Below are 16483 nucleotides of genomic sequence, written 5' to 3'. Positions count from 1 at the left end.
TGTAGCGTTCTAATGGCTGGAAACAGTAGCGTTCTTATGGCTGGAAACAGTAGCGTTCTTATGGCTAGAAACAGTAGCGTTCTTATGGCTGGAAACATTAGCGTTCTTATGGCTAGAAACAGTAGCGTTTTTATGGCTGGAAACAGTAGCGTTTTTATGGCTGGAAACAGTAGTGTTTTTATGGCTGGAAACAGTAGCGTTTTTATGGCTGGAAACAGTAGCGTTCTTATGGCTAGAAACAGTAGCGTTCTAATGGCTAGAAACATTAGCGTTTTTATGGCTAGAAACAGTAGCGTTTTTATGGCTGGAAACATCAGGACAGTATGAGCCTGATATTTGGCTTCATCTCTATCTATACAGCTGATTTAAGGTGACAACGTAATGATGTGGTTTGTACGCGCAGGTATACGGGATATACTCGCACCTAAAGAGAAGGATTTACTGCACACCTACATGTAGTGAGAGATATGTCTTTGTTCATCACTCTAACGGAGGCTGGGCTGCAGCCAGTGAAGTCGTATAATTTTCCAGCTATTCATTGTGTGCTTTATTTTGATTTGATGAAAGAGTGATGACTTGACATTGTTCCAATCATGAGTTGTCTAACTGATCCATGATCCTCATGCTGCTAAAACTAAAGAGTAACCAATCAAATCAGATATGAATTGAACACATTAAAACACTGTTTCACTTCATGAAAAAGCGCTAAACTCAGTCTGACAACGATAATAAGACCAACAGTCAGGTGGAGGAAGAACCAGCGCCATCGTCCATGGCAACATCTGAACAGAAGCAGGATCCAGTGTGACTGTATTCTTTCATCCCAACCCTAACCTAACCTTCATACTTCACACACGAATGAGTCATAATGCACTTAAAAAACAGAATTCTATTTTCAGTCTTATATTGGCTTGTGGAATATTTTATTAAGTTTATATTGATATCAGTTTTTGTTATATACCAGAAGTCCAAAGGTCACAGTGTACCCAACTACCCAGTGCAGCACTACACCACTGCTGATTACCCCATGGGGAGAAAATGCAGAGGAATCACTGGAAAAACGAAATACATCAAAGAGCGAGAACAGGGAACAGTGAAGCTTCTCTGTTATCAGAGTGACATGGTCAGAGTTAGACACAGTACCACAAATTACACTGAAGAAAATAAGAATATATTGGAAGAAAATATTTGTTAAGAAAAAAACAAACAAACAAACAAAAATATGTCCGTTTTCTGAGTCAGTTTAAGGTGTCTTTTGGCCGTTCAGTTTAGCTGTGTGATTGATTCTTTAAAACAGTCTTTTATTGAAGCAGAACTTTTGGAGCTTTCTACTGGTCCAAGAGCAAAACAATTCCAGCAATGAGTTCTGTGACAGTAAAACACACACACACACTTTTTTTTCAATCATTAACAAGACCAGACTGGAAAACTTCAGCGGAAGCTGTTATCTGTCGGATGACTTCATTTGCTGAACATCAGTACAAGTGATAATGTATTTTCATCATAAGCTGTATCCAGTGAAGTCATGACCAGTTTTATCCCAGGGTCTCTCTGTGGCCTCTCTACCAAATACATCTGTGAGTCAGGCTTCCTCTCTGTGAATACGAGCAGTTCTATGCAGGTAGAATAAGCAAGAATAAGGGGTGTGTTTCATTCAGAGGTTTAAAGTTCTGTCAAGATATCTGAAGCAAATGTGCAGTGGAACATGAAGACCAGCCAGTAGGAGAAAAAATGAAGAGTGTTTCACTGAATCAACTGGTTTCTTGTGAAAATGTTGATTTCAAATGGGGTTCCAGACTGTCATACTGTGGGTGTCTTTATAGACATTCTAATGAAGCAGTTCTCTTCCCATGACTGTGTGTTAATGGCTGATCACAAGCACTGAGCCTAATTCTCAATGCACTTTTCCCTCTAGTGGTCAGTCTGTGTAATTGAGAGGGCAGTGAACACGTGCACTCCCCAAAGGCCACATTACACATTAATGCCAAAATTCCATTATGTTACATTAAAAAATTTACATTTCTAAACTATTTCAACAATTTCACTTTATTAGAGATAAAGCCCTGGTCAGGCCAACCATCCCTGACCAACGTTTGATGGAGTGCTTGTGACGGACAGCGTCTGGTGGAGTGCTTGTGACGGACAGCGTCTGGTGGAGTTCTCCTGACGGACAGCGTCTGGTGGAGTGCTCCTGATGGACAGCGTCTGGTGGAGTTCCTCTGATGGACAGTGTCTGGTGGAGTGCTCCTGATGGACAGCGTCTGGTGGAGTTCTCCTGACGGACAGCGTCTGGTGGAGTGCTTGTGATGGACAGCGTCTGGTGGAGTGCTCCTGATGGACAGCGTCTGGTGGAGTGCTCCTGATGGACAGTGTCTGGTGGAGTGCTCCTGATGGACAGCGTCTGGTGGAGTGCTCGTGACGGACAGCGTCTGGTGGAGTGCTCCTGATGGACAGCGTCTGGTGGAGTTCTCCTGACGGACAGCGTCTGGTGGAGTTCCTCTGACGGACAGCGTCTGGTGGAGTGCTCGTGATGGACAGTGTCTGGTGGAGTTCTCCTGACGGACAGTGTCTGGTGGAGTTCTCCTGACGGACAGCGTCTGGTGGAGTTCCTCTGACGGACAGCGTCTGGTGGAGTGCTCCTGATGGACAGTGTCTGGTGGAGTTCTCCTGACGGACAGCGTCTGGTGGAGTGCTCGTGATGGACAGTGTCTGGTGGAGTTCTCCTGACGGACAGTGTCTGGTGGAGTTCTCCTGACGGACAGCGTCTGGTGGAGTTCCTCTGACGGACAGCGTCTGGTGGAGTGCTCCTGATGGACAGCGTCTGGTGGAGTTCCTCTGACGGACAGCGTCTGGTGGAGTGCTCCTGATGGACAGTGTCTGGTGGAGTTCTCCTGACGGACAGCGTCTGGTGGAGTGCTCCTGATGGACAGCGTCTGGTGGAGTTCCTCTGACGGACAGCGTCTGGTGGAGTTCTCCTGACGGACAGCGTCTGGTGGAGTGCTCGTGATGGACAGCGTCTGGTGGAGTGCTCCTGATGGACAGCGTCTGGTGGAGTTCCTCTGATGGACAGCGTCTGGTGGAGTTCCTCTGACGGACAGCGTCTGGTGGAGTGCTCCTGATGGACAGCGTCTGGTGGAGTGCTCCTGATGGACAGTGTCTGGTGGAGTTCCTCTGACGGACAGCGTCTGGTGGAGTGCTCCTGATGGACAGTGTCTGGTGGAGTGCTCCTGATGGACAGCGTCTGGTGGAGTGCTCCTGATGGACAGCGTCTGGTGGAGTTCCTCTGACGGACAGCTACTGGTGGAGTGCTCCTGATGGACAGCGTCTGGTGGAGTGCTCCTGATGGACAGCGTCTGGTGGAGTGCTCGTGACGGACAGCGTCTGGTGGAGTGCTCCTGATGGACAGTGTCTGGTGGAGTTCCTCTGACGGACAGCGTCTGGTGGAGTGCTCCTGATGGACAGTGTCTGGTGGAGTGCTCGTGATGGACAGCGTCTGGTGGAGTTCCTCTGACGGACAGCGTCTGGTGGAGTGCTCCTGATGGACAGTGTCTGGTGGAGTGCTCCTGATGGACAGCGTCTGGTGGAGTGCTCCTGATGGACAGCGTCTGGTGGAGTGCTCCTGATGGACAGCGTCTGGTGGAGTGCTCCTGATGGACAGCGTCTGGTGGAGTGCTCCTGATGGACAGCGTCTGGTGGAGTGCTCCTGATGGACAGTGTCTGGTGGAGTGCTCCTGATGGACAGTGTCTGGTGGAGTGCTCCTGATGGACAGCGTCTGGTGGAGTTCCTCTGACGGACAGTGTCTGGTGGAGTGCTCCTGATGGACAGTGTCTGGTGGAGTTCCTCTGACGGACAGTGTCTGGTGGAGTGCTCCTGATGGACAGGGGCGTCACTGTTCTCACTCTGCCTTATGTCAGGGGATCTGCAGAATAAAGACCATGTTTATTGTTAAATGGAAGAGACCTGATGTCTGCTAGTTACACCTCTCAGAATGACCATTACAGTGTTAACTTTAGACCACATACCACACACATATACACAAACCACACACACATACCACACACACATACACAAACCACACACACGTACCACACACATTTACCACACACATATACACAAACCACACACATACCACACACATATACACAAACCACACACACAAACCACACACATACCACACACATATACACAAACCACACAAACACATACCACACGAATATACCACACACATACACACAAACCACACACATATACACAAACCACACACACATACCACACACATACACACAAACCACACACATATACACAAACCACACACACATACCACACACATATTCACAAACCACACACAAATACACAAACTACACTCACAAACCACACACATATACACAAACCACACACACAAACCACACACACATACCACACACATATTCACAAACCACACACGCACACACATATACACAAACCACAGACACATAAGGCGCTTTCGCACCGAACAGTTCTAGGGTCTAATTCGATAGGAACTACCCCCTGTGGAGCTTCCCCTAGAACTACATTCGTTCTAGGGCCTTTTTTCTGTTTGCTTTCGCACCGCCAGTAGGAACGCTGAAGTGACGTAAGCCGGCCGACGGTATAGCAGTTAAGAGCTGTTGTTTACGACTAACCAGGATAGCTGCACGTTTTGAAGTACAAATTAAATGACTTTTAAGACCTTTTAAATACCTCCAAAAGGAAAAAAAGAACCATTACTGCGGCAAAAGAAATCGACAAACTAGACTACAGTATACGCAATGAGATTTACTGAATTTGAATGACAGAAATATTGATTGCACATTAGATAACCTATAACTGCCTTCTCATTAACGAAAATAAAACTGTATGGCGATAGACCCAGTCCAATGGAGAAAATAATTTCCCAATGCATTTATGCATTTACCACCGCAGTAGCAGTGAATGACTTGATGGGCATAGTACTTTTCGGGTGCTAGCATAGCGCTTGTGCCTGACCCTTGCTCGCGGCATCGCGTTTTTTTTTTTTCTCCCCGCTGGATAAACACATTCTTATTTTAGGTTAAAATGCGGATCACAGCCACACAAGCACCTACCGAAGCGGAGTGTACGCTACCTCTTCAATGTACAAATATACATTGGACGTTGCAAAATGGTCATTGTTGGGGGATATAAAATACCAGTAAAATAAAACATAAAAACTATGTGCCCCCTCCTACAATTCCAGACATTTTGAGACATGAATATCAAAAACTAAATGTAATACGTTCTAAGACTTTATATTTTGCACGGATCTTTAAAAATGGCGGTTGCAATCATCGTATACCTGCGTCTGGACCAATGGCTGTACACCTACGTCACAAGGTTCCTATTGTGCTGCAAAAGTACCTACCCTGGAGTAGGGGCTAAAAAAGCCCCTCAAAACGGCGTTCTTAGAACTAAAATCGTTCTAAGTTCCTGCGGTGCGAACACGCCAAAAAGGGGGTACTTTCTCCAACAGTTCTAAGAACTATGAAAAGTTCCTCCGGTGCGAAAGCGCCTATACACAAACCACACACACATACCACACACATATACACAAACCACTAATGGACATGAGGTTATTAAGAATAAAACAAGGCGTGGTTGTGTTTTACGGTCATTTTCATAGGACCAAAGTGGTATGTGTAGTGGCTACTAGAAACATGAAAATGTATGTGGAAATAGCTTAATGTCTGGTCATTTAGTGTATGAAGTGCCAGTGTCCTTCCATGTTCCCTTCATAGATAAATACACATAGTTGAAGTTGTTTTACCTCTAGGAAAAAATGTTCATAATGAAGAAGCCTCTGAAATACTGACTGGAGTAAAGAAAAATATGTTTTCCATGGGCTTATTTTACTATAGGTCATTAATGCAAGATGTATTCTTGACTATCAGGGCCTCATTATAGAAAAAGGCATTGACTCTGATAGATGCTATATTCAGTGAAGCAGTTCAATTTTATAGCTTATATTTAAAAAGAATAGGACACTCAATAAAAACTTCAAATAACTTTGTTGAAAATGATGTGCAATGTAGCAAACTCATTCATTCATTCATTCATTTCCTAAGCCACTTATCCTAATTAGGGGGGGTGCTGGAGCCTATCCCAGTGCTCACTGGGTGAAAGGCAGGAAACACCCTGGACAGGTTGCCAGTCCATCGCAGATGTAGTAAATTATGTACTAGAAATTACATGTGATGAAAAGTATTATCCTTTAACCATGTAACTTGAACACCAGGACTGAATTGGGTGCATGCTTGGTGTTGTCTTGGTGAGTGGAGTTCATATGTTCCATTATTCACTGATTAGTGTTTAGGAAGTGTTCTAAGGCCACTGCAGTATCTTCACATGAGCGGGCCATTTAGGACATCACTTATTCCTCCTTAAACCAGAGGTTTTATCAAAATATTTCACTTATGTTCAATATCCAGGACTTTACCGGAGACACAATTCCCATCTCAAATGCCCTCTATTCCAATGAACACACTGAAAACATGTTTATCCTTTATGTCTTACAATTCCTATGACACAGGAATTCAATGTCCATGGAGATACTGAGGCAAAAAACGTAATCCTGAAATGGAAATTTTTCTGCCATAGGGTTAGGGTCAGGGTCAGGTGTCTATTTTTGCATGAAGAAACATATGAGGGACATTGGCACCTCAATCACACATACATATATACACAAACCACACACATATACACATCCAATCACATATATACACAACCACGCATATACACAAACCACACACACATATCGAATCACAAATACACTCAATCACACATACATATATACACACACAGTCATGTGCACTGAGTATAAAGCAGGAAAATTATGAATGTTAAAATACAGGAGAGTGCCTGCACTGGTCAGAATCTTGATGTGTAGAACTGTAAAAAAAAAAAAAAAAACCCAACCAAACAAACACTGTACCACGACACACAATAAATTAAGCACCAAGTTAAAGTTCATGTAAAATTTTATTTCAAATACTGACAAAAAAAATTCTTTCTGCACACTGCTTTGACATTCTATATACAGTTTATCATCACTGACAACTTTCTGTTTCAGTAACCCATTAGCAGCCCTTTCCCACAATTCCCTGTTTTATGTCACAGCCATGCACTCAACTTCCCATCATCCACAAAAAGCTGGCAGAGGCGAGTTGTGTGGGGCAGGACCGGTGGGGGGGGGGGGTTTGGTTTGGTTGTCACATATGTTCCTTAGGGAGATGTGTCCTGATCACTTTTGTGTTCTCTGGATTGGTGCAGTCAAAACCTCTCACAAACTGCTTACAGCTTTCTCACTTCTGATGAATGTGGTGAACAAGGGCCCACAGGGACCACTGAGTCAAAGGGCCCACAGGGACCACTGAGACAAAGGGCCCACAGGGACCACTGAGACAAAGGGCCCACAGGGACCACTGAGACATAGGGCCCACAGGGACCACTGAGTCAAAGGGCCCACAGGGACCACTGAGACAAAGGGCCCACAGGGACCACTGAGACAAAGGGCCCACAGGGACCACTGAGACAAAGGGCCCACAGGGACCACTGAGTCAAAGGGCCCACAGGGACCACTGAGACAAAGGGCCCACAGGGACCACTGAGTCAAAGGGCCCACAGGGACCACTGAGACATAGGGCCCACAGGGACCACTGAGACAAAGGGCCCACAGGGACCACTGAGACAAAGGGCCCACAGGGACCACTGAGTCAAAGGGCCCACAGGGACCACTGAGACAAAGGGCCCACAGGGACCACTGAGTCAAAGGGCCCACAGGGACCACTGAGACAAAGGGCCCACAGGGACCACTGAGACAAAGGGCCCACAGGGACCACTGAGTCAAAGGGCCCACAGGGACCACTGAGACAAAGGGCCCACAGGGACCACTGAGACAAAGGCTGTTCAGTGGAGGCCAACCACACGGCTCTAGTGTGTTAAGATCATTTTCTGAAATGATGACAAATACGACTGAAACAGTAGCGGTCTCTCAGTCAACAAAACCACCGTAACCCATTCCACTGGTCCAGTGTAGACCACGGTCACTAGCCCAGCCGGTCAGGTGCAGACTACAATTACTGGCCAAAATGAAAGCCTCAACTGAGCTTGTTAAGGGAAACACAACTGGGCCAGAGGAAGAAGAGGCCTGCCGTCCACTCTAGCCTGTACGGAAGACGACCTCCACAGAGGACCTGCTTCTCCCCCGTGACCCTGCTCTTCATCACAGGCTGTATGCTAAGCATGTGTTTACAGCATTGGGTTGGACTGAAGGGTCAGTCGGTCTATGCGAACACCAGCGGCTGTACCACAGTGGGTGGGAAGGCGTGGTCTGGTCTCCACAACAGTGACGGAGAATTTCCATAGATCTCATTTCAGTCCTAATCAGCAGTAGTTTTACTCATATTTATACATAAATATATTCATATTTTCTCCCATCACCCAGTCACAGAGAAACCACGCTGGAAGCAGGCCCCTGCCGACACACTGCAAAACTAATCACACAAACCACAAACATACAGCATGTACAAGGAGTCAAAAGAGAAACAAAACCAAACAGAGGAAGAAAATCAACAGAAATGCAAAGGTTTAAAAGACACATTTCAACTGAAGCCAGACAATACATTAAATGGGATGGGGCTATTTACAAACAAAACAAAACAAAAAGCAAAATCCCAACAACAACAAAACAAATCATTCACAACAGACACACACCAGGCCACATCATTCTCCTTTACTGCTGTACACACACACACACACCGCAGGCCCTGACATTAGAAGAGTAATGTTGTCATAGCGATGGTTGTCATGGCAGTAGTTGTTAGTATACTGTTGGATCAGATGGACTGGTCTGTCTGTCTCCAGGAGCCTTACACATGCTCTCTCCTCCTCTGTTTATTTTAACTCTATGTTAACTCTGTCCTCCTCTGAGTTTATTTTAACTCTATGTTAACTCTGTCCTCCTCTGTTTATTTTAACTCTATGTTAACTCTGTCCTCCTCTGAGTTTATTTTAACTCTATGTTAACTCTGTCCTCCTCTGTTTATTTTAACTCTATGTTAACTCTGTCCTCCTCTGAGTTTATTTTAACTCTACGTTAACTCTGTCCTCCTCTGTTTATTTTAACTCTATGTTAACTCTGTCCTCCTCTGAGTTTATTTTAACTCTATGTTAACTCTCTCCTCCTCTGAGTTTATTTTAACTCTATGTTAACTCTCACCTCTGTTTAACTCTTTTTCTCAAGGTTCATGTGAAGTGATTTCTCTGACCATTGGATAGAGAACTGGAGCAAACCGATCCTTTTTCTGACTGGGCATGTACGCAGTCTGTGATCCTCATTAGTATACAGGTCGGCTATATTAGCTGACATCAGGTCAGTGTTTTAGACTGAGTTACAACATTTCCAACAGGTTCACGACTTTCAATTCTCCCACTGCACCATCCTCAACCCTTCACCTGGCAACGATGCTGCAGGCTCCCCTGTTCCACCTCTCCCTCTCCCTCTATACCTCCTCCCCTGTTCCCTCTCTCCCTTTACCTCCTCCCCTGTTCCCTCTCTCCCTTTACCTCCTCTCCTTCTCTCTCTCCCTTTACCTCCTCCCCTGTTCCCTCTCTCCCTCTTTACCTCCTCCCCTGTTCCCTCTCTCTCTCTTTACCTCCTCCCCTGTTCCCTCTCTCCCTTTACCTCCTCCCCTGTTCTCTCTCTCCCTCTCCCTCTTTACCTCCTCCCCTGTTCCCTCTCTCCCTTTACCTCCTCCCCTGTTCCACCTCTCTCTCTTTACCTCCTCCCCTGTTCCCTCTCTCCCTCTCCCTCTTTACCTCCTCCCCGTTCTCTCTCTCTCTCTCCCTCTCCCTCTTTACCTCCTCCCCTGTTCCACCTCTCTCTCTTTACCTCCTCCCCTGTTCCCTCTCTCCCTCTCTACCTCCTCCCCTGTTCCCTCTCTCCCTCTCCACCTCCTCCCCTGTTCCCTCTCTCTCTCTTTACCTCCTCCCCTGTTCCACCTCTCCCTCTCCCTCTTTACCTCCTCCCCTGTTCTCTCTCTCCCTCTTCCTCTTTACCTCCTCCCCTGTTCCCTCTCTCTCTCTTTACCTCCTCCCCTGTTCTCTCTCTCCCTCTTCCTCTTTACCTCCTCCCCTGTTCCCTCTCTCCCTCTCCCTCTTTACCTCCTCCCCTGTTCTCTCTCTCCCTCTCCCTCTTTACCTCCTCCCCTGTTCCCTCTCTCCCTCTCCCTCTTTACCTCCTCCCCTGTTCTCTCTCTCCCTCTCTACCTCCTCCCCTGTTCCACCTCTCCCTCCCTCTCTCTGTTTAATTAGCAGATTATGTGGGCAGGTGAGGAGAGCTGTCCAGGCTGGAACAAGGATAAATCTAGTTTTCATGTAGTGGGTCAATTATGACTTATAACACTGTGTAAAACTCTCCCTCAAAAAACACACACACGCACACGCACACACACAATATTCAGACCTCACTTCATTAGTGCCGTTTCTGGAATAGACACAGCACATTCAGTAGTGTTAAATCAACTCTAAACGTGTTAGTGTTTCCATAGTCTACACGACCTGGAGTAAATACAGTCATAAGAGCAGCGGGAAACAGCACCCTCTAATGGTATCTGTTACAATATGAGTCTAAAATATCTCTGAAATAAACTTTGTACAACTCAAGGAAATTTTATACTGGGAAAATCTACACTCACCAGGGAATTTTATACTGGGAAAATCTACACTCACAGTTTTGCTGCGTAGGTGTGAATCACAGATTAAGTGTGTTGTTCCCATGACGTCCTGATGGGAAGGCTGGTTTGAGAGGGAATTTTTAACACTGGCCTGCACACAGACAAACACACACACACATCCAGACGCATCTACCAGTTAAAATAAAGTGACTATATGCTTAACAACACTCCCAAAATGAGTCCACTGATTCCTGTACTGAAACAAACACATGTATGCACACCCACAGTCTATGGCCCATGCCATCAGCCACAAACACAAACCCTGAACCTCCCAACAGACAAAGGACAAACTTGTGGGTTTGGTGTTTTTTGGAAAGAGGGCGCTGTCTCTTTGGCTGAGTCCTTTACTGGTCAGCGGCACAATCCTCGGCCCTGGGCAGGGACAGCTCAGGTACCCCACGGACGCACGCTCCATGTGTGTGCGAGTGTGAGTGTGTGAGTGAGCGTGTGTGTGTGTGTGTGTGTGTGTGAGTGTGAGTGTGTGAGTGTGAGTGTGTGAGTGTGTGTGTGTGAGTGTGTGAGTGTGAGTGTGTGAGTGTGAGTGCATGGTTTACAGATGGGTTTTTCTGAATGGACCAGCTCTATTGTGCTCCTACACATCACTATGGCAACAGGGGTTTGAATATCAGGGTTCTGTCAGTTTCCAGACCCCAAACACACACACAAACAAACACACACGCACACACACACACACACACACACCCCAAACTGAAAAAGCTTCTCCCTCAATCTCTCTCAGCTGACACAGGTCAAACACAGCCTTTCGTCTGAGAAAATGTGAGTAGGGTGTGTGTGGGGTTCATTTACATTTCTTCTTGATTCTGTGTATCCATTTTGTCCCAAATCTTCTTTAAATCCAAACTGATGAGACAGGGAGAACGGAGGGGCAGCTCCGGTCTGTGGGGGGAGGCGCAGTGCAGTGTGAACAGTAGATGGTTCGTATGACTGGCCCATGAAGCTTGAGGAGGGTAAGTATGTGAGTGTGTGTGTGTGTGTGTGTGTGTGTGTGTGTGTATGTGTGTGTATATGTGAGTGTGTTCTATCCTGCTAGCTTGCTGGTGACCAGTGAGGACTTCCTCTGCGGCAGGTCCTGAGGGGTAGGGATGTGATCTCCTGTGGCAGGCAGCTGCTTATTCTTCATCTTAGCTTTTGCCATGTTGTAGTCACCAGAGTCAAAGTACTTTTGCTGAGAGAGAGAGAGAAATATTAAGATTAAGAATTAAAGATTAAAACTTTAACCAAAATAATCTCCACAAGACTACAAACCAGCGCCGGGAGGGAGAGGGGGGCAGAACGAGAGAGAGAGGGGGAGAGAGAGAGATAAAGAGAGAGGGAGAGAGAGGGAGAGAGAGAGAGAGAGAGAGAGAGATAAAGAGAGAGGGAGAGAGACAGACCAAGAGAGAGGGAGAGAGAGAGATAAAGAGAGAAGGAGAGAGACAGAACAAGAGAGAGGGAGAGAGAGATAAAGAGAGAGGGAGAGAGACAGAACAAGAGAGAGGGAGAGAGAGATAAAGAGAGAGGGAGAGAGACAGAACAAGAGAGAGGGAGAGAGAGGGAAAGAGAGAGAAAGCTGAGAGAACAGCCTGGTCATTCACTCACTCCCTTCTGTAATCTCTTCATCAGGAAGTCAGAGCCTCCGGGTTTTTGGGCCAGGTTGGGGTACTTGGCCTTTAGCTTGGCTTCCTCTGCCTTTACCGGGTTTGAGTCCTTCTCCTGAGAGTCCTGTTTGGAGCAGCGAGATTCATTACACAGTCCAACATTTATAGGTGTGTCTCAGATGGGAGAACAGTTAGTCAATTATTTCTGTCATCTGGCCATTACAGACCACCTTTACATGCCTACACTGTTTTATGTGTTCTAATGTAAGAGAGTGAGACAGACTGTGTGTTTTTCTGTGTGTGGTGTCTGTTTTATGTGTTCTAATGTAAGAGAGTGAGACAGACTGTGTGTTTTTCTGTGTGTGGTGTCTGTTTTATGTGTTCTAATGTAAGAGAGTGAGACAGACTGTGTGTTTTTCTGTGTGTGGTGTCTGTTTTATGTGTTCTAATGTAAGAGAGTGAGACAGACTGTGTGTTTTTCTGTGTGTGGTGTCTGTTTTATGTGTTCTAATGTAAGAGAGTGAGACAGACTGTGTGTTGCATGTACAGTTGTTCTAGTGCTGAGTGTTATGAGGATTCCAAACACTTCTAACATTATGACAGCTGATTCCAACAAGGGTGCCTTTAGAATGTGGGTGTGTTTTCAAAGTGGTGTCACTGAACTCAATGTGATTTCTGTGATGTTTGAACCCATTTCCTAAAAAAGTAACTAGAAAACAAGAGGAAGAAAAAGAAGTAAAAATCCTTTGAGCGGTTTCCTGTTTTCATCCTGGTAATGCAGATGGGTGCTGCACGTGGAAGAGACGTGTGGGAACTAACACAGGGTTAGGGTTAGGGAACTAACACAGGGTTAGGGTTAGGGAACTAACACAGGGTTAGGGTTAGGGAACTAACACAAGGTTAGGGTTAGGGAACTAGCACAGGGTTAGGGTTAGGGAACTAACACAGGGTTAGGGTTAGGGAACTAACACAAGGTTAGGGTTAGGGAACTAACACAAGGTTAGGGTTAGGGAACTAACACAGTGTTAGGGTTAGGGAACTAGCACAGGGTTAGGGTTAGGGAACTAGCACAGGGTTAGGGTTAGGGAACTAACACAAGGTTAGGGTTAGGGAACTAACACAAGGTTAGGGTTAGGGAACTAACACAGTGTTAGGGTTAGGGAACTAACACAGGGTTAGGGTTAGGGAACTAACACAGGGTTAGGGAATGAAGAGCTCGAGTTAAAACAGTGAGAATAAAGCAGATCTCTGTGCTGCGTTACTTCTCATTTTTTGCCTTTGTCTTCCAATTTAGAAATGTAAATTAAATGTTTTAAAGTAAATCTCTGTAATCGCAGACACACTGAACAGTGAGCAGTGAATTTGTCCTCTGCATTTAACCCATCCAACACACCAGTAGTGAACACACACACCAGACACAGGAGCAGTGGGCAGCATTTCTTGTGCACAGGGGGCATCACTAAACCAAGGGCACACAGCCATAGATGTCAGTCCTGGGAATCGAACCAGCAACCCTTCAGTCACTAACCCGATTCGCTAACCTCTAGACCACAGCTGCCTGTCGTGACCACTACCCTTGTATTTCTATTCCCTGTCACTTGCTCGACGCTCAGGCTGAGGGGGAGGGTGCAGACCACCCGATGTCTCCTCCAGTACACATGGAGTCCCCCCTCCCTACTGTCACCACACTGGCTATGTACCACAGGTCTGCACAGAGACGCCAAGACACGACACACAGGCTACGTACCACAGGTCTGCACAGAGACGCCAAGACACGACACACAGGCTACGTACCACAGGTCTGCACAGAGACGCCAAGACACGACACACAGGCTACGTACCACAGGTCTGCACAGAGACGCCAAGACACGACACACAGGCTACGTACCACAGGTCTGCACAGAGACGCCAAGACACGACACACAGGCTACGTACCACAGGTCTGCACAGAGACGCCAAGACATGACACACAGGCTACGTACCACAGGTCTGCACAGAGACACCAAGACATGACACACAGGCTACGTACCACAGGTCTGCACAGAGACGCCAAGACACGACACACAGGCTACGTACCACAGGTCTGCACAGAGACGCCAAGACACGACACACAGGCTACGTACCACAGGTCTTTACAGAGACGCCAAGACATGACACACAGGCTACGTACCACAGGTCTGCACAGAGACGCCAAGACACGACACACAGGCTACGTACCACAGGTCTGCACAGAGACGCCAAGACATGACACACAGGCTACGTACCACAGGTCTGCACAGAGACGCCAAGACACGACACACAGGCTACGTACCACAGGTCTGCACAGAGACGCCAAGACACGACACACAGGCTACGTACCACAGGTCTTTACAGAGATGCCAAGACATGACACACAGGCTACGTACCACAGGTCTGCACAGAGACGCCAAGACACGACACACAGGCTACGTACCACAGGTCTGCACAGAGACGCCAAGACATGACACACAGGCTACGTACCACAGGTCTGCACAGAGACGCCAAGACATGACACACAGGCTACGTACCACAGGTCTGCACAGAGACACCAAGACACGACACACAGGCTATGTACCACAGGTCTGCACAGAGACGCCAAGACATGACACACAGGCTACGTACCACAGGTCTTTACAGAGACGCCAAGACACGACACATAGGCTATGTACCACAGGTCTGCACAGAGACGCTAAGACATAACGCACAGCCTAACTCCTGCAAATTACAATTTGGTATTTCACAGACGCTTTGAAACCGAAGCAACTTACAACTGGTGCATCTATCAGGTTTAACTACCTCATAGGCAAAAGATCACAGTAGGAATGCAATATTTATTAATTAGCACAGTTAATTTGCTCTCTGCACAGAGACGCTAACACGTCACACATAGTGTACCTCACAGATGTCTGCACAGAGACCATGATTCTAACAATGTTAATATTCCCGGGCTTTAGGGAAGAGACCAAACATGTCTTATGGACTTGTTAACAGAGCAGGTGGTGTGTATCCTTTTAACGTAAATCTTTAAAATCTGTGTGTGCAGAAATAGCTCGTTTTTCATTGGTGTTTACTGCTTTGTTGCCGTATAAGGAGGAAAAGGGAAAAAACACAATCTAGAGTTAACTCCTGCTGGTGCTAAAAATCCTGTTAATGGACCAGATATTCCTATGAGTCATTTTTCAAGCGAGTAAACTGAATTTTGCCGCGGACACACAATGATCTGAATAACGGACAAAAGATTTGGGGGTAATCAAAACCGGAAGGCAATTTTTAAGGAATGAAAACAACTCTGGCCAATTAAGGCAGAGAATTTTGGAATTTGCAATTGTGTTGACCAATACGGGCGCGTAAGAGCTGCGTACGGGGCGGGATATCCGCACTACAACCGAATGAAATATAGGAATAACAAGTCACGACTTAAAAAATGACTATGTTATTTTCCTCTGCTGGTGAATCAGACAGTATTCAAATATACATTGCTGGCAATGTGTCTCATTGTGTGCTGTGAAATGCACTGTGTACACCCATTCTATACAACCCCCCAAGCACACACACACACAGTGTTCTGCACTAAACACTTAACCTACCTGTTTCTCTTCACCCAACTCTAGTTGAGCCTCCGATTCCTGATTCTCTGACGACATTTTTCCGACAAGGAAACACAGTAAAGCGCCTTTTCGTCGTCTGAAAAAGGAGAGCTTTATGTAATCACCTTTCTCTCTCTTTATCTCCCTCTCTATCACTCTCTCTCTCTCTCTCTACAAAGCCCTGCGTCTCTGTAAAATCTTCCTCTTCAATCCAAAATGGCGAACGACTGGTCTGACGTCATAAAGGCGGGACTGGGAGGGATGATAGAAACATACAGTAACCAACAGCGAAATAGGAGAGCAAGAAACGGAGCACACGCTGGACCAATTAGAGGGCAGCCACGATGCAACACATGGACGCCTGTATCGGTGCCTAAAAATTGATCAGTCCATGTTTCAAACTTTACAGGTCATAGTGATGGGTAGTTCGATTCACTTTAGTGAACCGATTCTGTCGAACAGTTCAAGAAACTGAACCGATTTTTTTAAAGGTTTTCGAGTTTTGATTCTTTT

At 46.3% G+C, this 16483-nt stretch overlaps 1 protein-coding gene across 1 annotated transcript; it reads right to left on the bottom strand.

Annotated features, from left to right (window-relative positions):
* Positions 1-11488: 11488 nt before the first annotated feature.
* On the bottom strand, positions 11489-16170 carry ensaa (endosulfine alpha a). Its single transcript, XM_030789034.1, has 3 exons — positions 15971-16170; positions 12367-12489; positions 11489-11953 (listed from the first exon to the last, which is right to left on the bottom strand). The coding sequence occupies exons 1-3, from the start codon at positions 16025-16027 to the stop codon at positions 11807-11809; spliced, it is 327 nt and encodes a 108-aa protein (XP_030644894.1). The 5' UTR covers positions 16028-16170; the 3' UTR covers positions 11489-11806.
* Positions 16171-16483: the final 313 nt, after the last annotated feature.

The sequence above is a fragment of the Chanos chanos genome, chromosome 12, assembly GCF_902362185.1.
Source record: "Chanos chanos chromosome 12, fChaCha1.1, whole genome shotgun sequence".
Classification (NCBI taxonomy): domain Eukaryota; kingdom Metazoa; phylum Chordata; class Actinopteri; order Gonorynchiformes; family Chanidae; genus Chanos; species Chanos chanos.
Note: the sequence above shows the minus strand (reverse complement) of the source record. Positions and strands in the feature narration are given on the sequence as shown.

Coding starts and splice junctions, on each gene's coding strand:
- ensaa (XM_030789034.1), bottom strand. CDS start 16,027: ATGTCGTCAGAGAATCAGGAATCGGAGGCTCAACTAGAGTTGGGTGAA. Junction 12,490..15,970: donor AGTTGGGTGAAGAGAAACAG/GTAGGTTAAGTG, acceptor TGCTCCAAACAG/GACTCTCAGGAGAAGGACTC. Junction 11,954..12,366: donor TGAAGAGATTACAGAAGGGA/GTGAGTGAATGA, acceptor TCTCTCTCTCAG/CAAAAGTACTTTGACTCTGG.